At 42.7% G+C, this 2,262-nt stretch overlaps 1 protein-coding gene across 1 annotated transcript; it reads right to left on the bottom strand.

Annotated features, from left to right (window-relative positions):
* Positions 1 to 1,540: 1,540 nt before the first annotated feature.
* On the bottom strand, positions 1,541 to 2,030 carry LOC120935358 (60S ribosomal protein L26-like). Its single transcript, XM_040347481.1, has one exon. The coding sequence runs from the start codon at positions 1,995 to 1,997 to the stop codon at positions 1,560 to 1,562; it is 438 nt and encodes a 145-aa protein (XP_040203415.1). The 5' UTR covers positions 1,998 to 2,030; the 3' UTR covers positions 1,541 to 1,559.
* Between the last annotated feature and the right edge of the window lie 232 nt (positions 2,031 to 2,262).

Raw genomic sequence — 2,262 nt, 5'->3', positions numbered from 1 at the left:
ATTTCCTTAACTCTACCAATCCACATCTCCACTGTTGGTGGGCTTGATGACTTCCACATCTTTGTTATACATGCCTTTGCAGCATCTAAGAGGTGGCGTATAATTGTTTCCCTGTAGTCTTTTTCTGATATTTGATTTAAATGTAGAAGGTAGAATTCTGGGTCTTCAGGAATCTCATATTTTGAACAGAGCTGAAGAGCTCTTTTAATCTCTAACCAAAAACTCCTCAACCTTGGGCAATCCCAAAATATATGTAACATCGTTCCTTTGCTTTTCTGGCACCTCCAGCATTTATCCGTTACCTCTGAGAAAATGTTATTTAGTCTTTCTGGTGTCCTATACCATCTCGTAAAGATCATATAATTTGTCTCTTGTATTCTCACGCAGATTGAGGTCTCGTGTGTTCGCCTATATATGCATTGACGCTGTTCCGGACTAAATGTCTTCTCTAATTCCCTTTCCCAGTCTTGAACGCACTTCGGAAGGTGGACTAGTAACTCATAGCTTATTGAGAGAGTATGTGCTAGTATTCCTTGTTCATTACACATTATCTCAAATCTCCTGAGGGGTCTTTCGAAGTTCTCAGGATTCGGCAGGGTATTCAAGAAGTGAACCATCTGAAGTGCGCTCCAGAATTTTAGACGAAATATCTTTTCTGTTTCCATCAGTTCCTCTATTGTTACCCATCTCCCCATTTGGATATACCTCGCTACTTGTGTGCATCCTCTGATCCTTAGATGCCGGAATGCTCCGTCTTCATATGGGAAGAGGGGATTACCTATCACCGGGTATAGTGGAGAGGTCCTGGATATCTTAAGGCGGCCAACCATATTGTACACAATGCTGGTTTTACCTGTACTAATGTAAGTGCAATACTTTATATTAAACAAACCTTTTGGGATTTTACACCATCTGGCATCTCTTTCATCTTGTGATCAATCTGATCGTGGGGTGGATGGAGCTTGGTTTGAATATCCTGCTTATGCCCTGTTTGATCCAAGGACATATCTCCAACTGATGACCCCTGCAAAGATTGTTACATCAAGCCTGTTTGACCCTTCATAATAAAGGGTCCAGGCTCTCTGGTAAGAGTCTATGACGAGGGGAAGTTCCATTCGAATGGTGCCACCCTTTGGGCTTGATTATGCAAATTTCTCTTCTCATAACTTGCTTCTGAGCATGCATGTTTTTTCCCCTGTCGTTAAAGCCTACACACAACCATTTTTCACGACAAGAAAAACGACAACGTGAAAAACGTCGAGAAATAATAGAGCAGGTTCTAAATTTTTAATGCTCATTTTTCTCGTTGACAAAAATGCTCTGGAGCCTACACACGATCGCTTTTAATGACCAATTTAAAAAATGGAATTTTCCCGTCATGAAAACCGGTCGTGTGTACGCAACATAATCCTTACACAAGCAATGTCCTGCACGTGTTACATCATGGAAATTAATCTGCTTGGTTGCTATAGCAGAATAAGCCTTTTTGTAAACTTTTTGTGGAAAATGTTAGGGGTTAGGGGTTAGGGTTAGGTTAGATACAGTTTTTATTGATCAAGTTACTCCTGCATCTTCTCAATGGTTTTTTCCTTGTATTTGTCCTTCTCTTTGCCAACTTGGCGAGACTTGGCTTTGCGTTCCAAGATCTTCTTGTGATCCTTGTCAAGCTTTAGCCTGGTGATCACCACCTTGCTGGGGTGGATACTAACATGGACAGTGGTGCCGTTAGCTTTTTCACGCTGCACGCGTTCAATGTAGATGACGTATTTCTTTCTGTACACCTGGACAACTTTGCCAATTTGCTGGCCTTTGTACTGTCCGCGTACGACCTGTACTTCTTCGTCCTTGCGTATGGGCATAGACCGAACGTTGTACTTTTGCCTCAACTCCATGGAGAGGGGAGAGGACATGATCTTTCTACGGACATGTGAGGGGGCATTGAAGTGCCTCTTGCGGTTCTTGCTTCTGTCAGAAGTAACAAATGGACTAAACTTCATGTTGCCAAGCCGCACAGTCCACTATGGCCGCCGGAAAAGAGCCTTTTTGTAAACTTTGAATACATCTCGGTCATACATGGATCAAAATTCAGCCGGTTCAGCAGGGACTGGCCGATTTTACCCAAGATGATCTATCAATCTATTTTTGGCATGCAATTACTGTCAGCAGCTATAACCATTACCAATAATCATTGTGTTCTGCCAGCCGTGAAGGCTTCGTGGACCCCCTTACAATAGCGCTTGCTTTGGGAGGCATTCCCCCATC

Source organism: Rana temporaria, chromosome 4, assembly GCF_905171775.1.
Source record: "Rana temporaria chromosome 4, aRanTem1.1, whole genome shotgun sequence".
NCBI lineage: Eukaryota > Metazoa > Chordata > Amphibia > Anura > Ranidae > Rana > Rana temporaria.
Note: the sequence above shows the minus strand (reverse complement) of the source record. Positions and strands in the feature narration are given on the sequence as shown.

Coding starts and splice junctions, on each gene's coding strand:
- LOC120935358 (XM_040347481.1), bottom strand. CDS start 1,997: ATGAAGTTTAGTCCATTTGTTACTTCTGACAGAAGCAAGAACCGCAAG.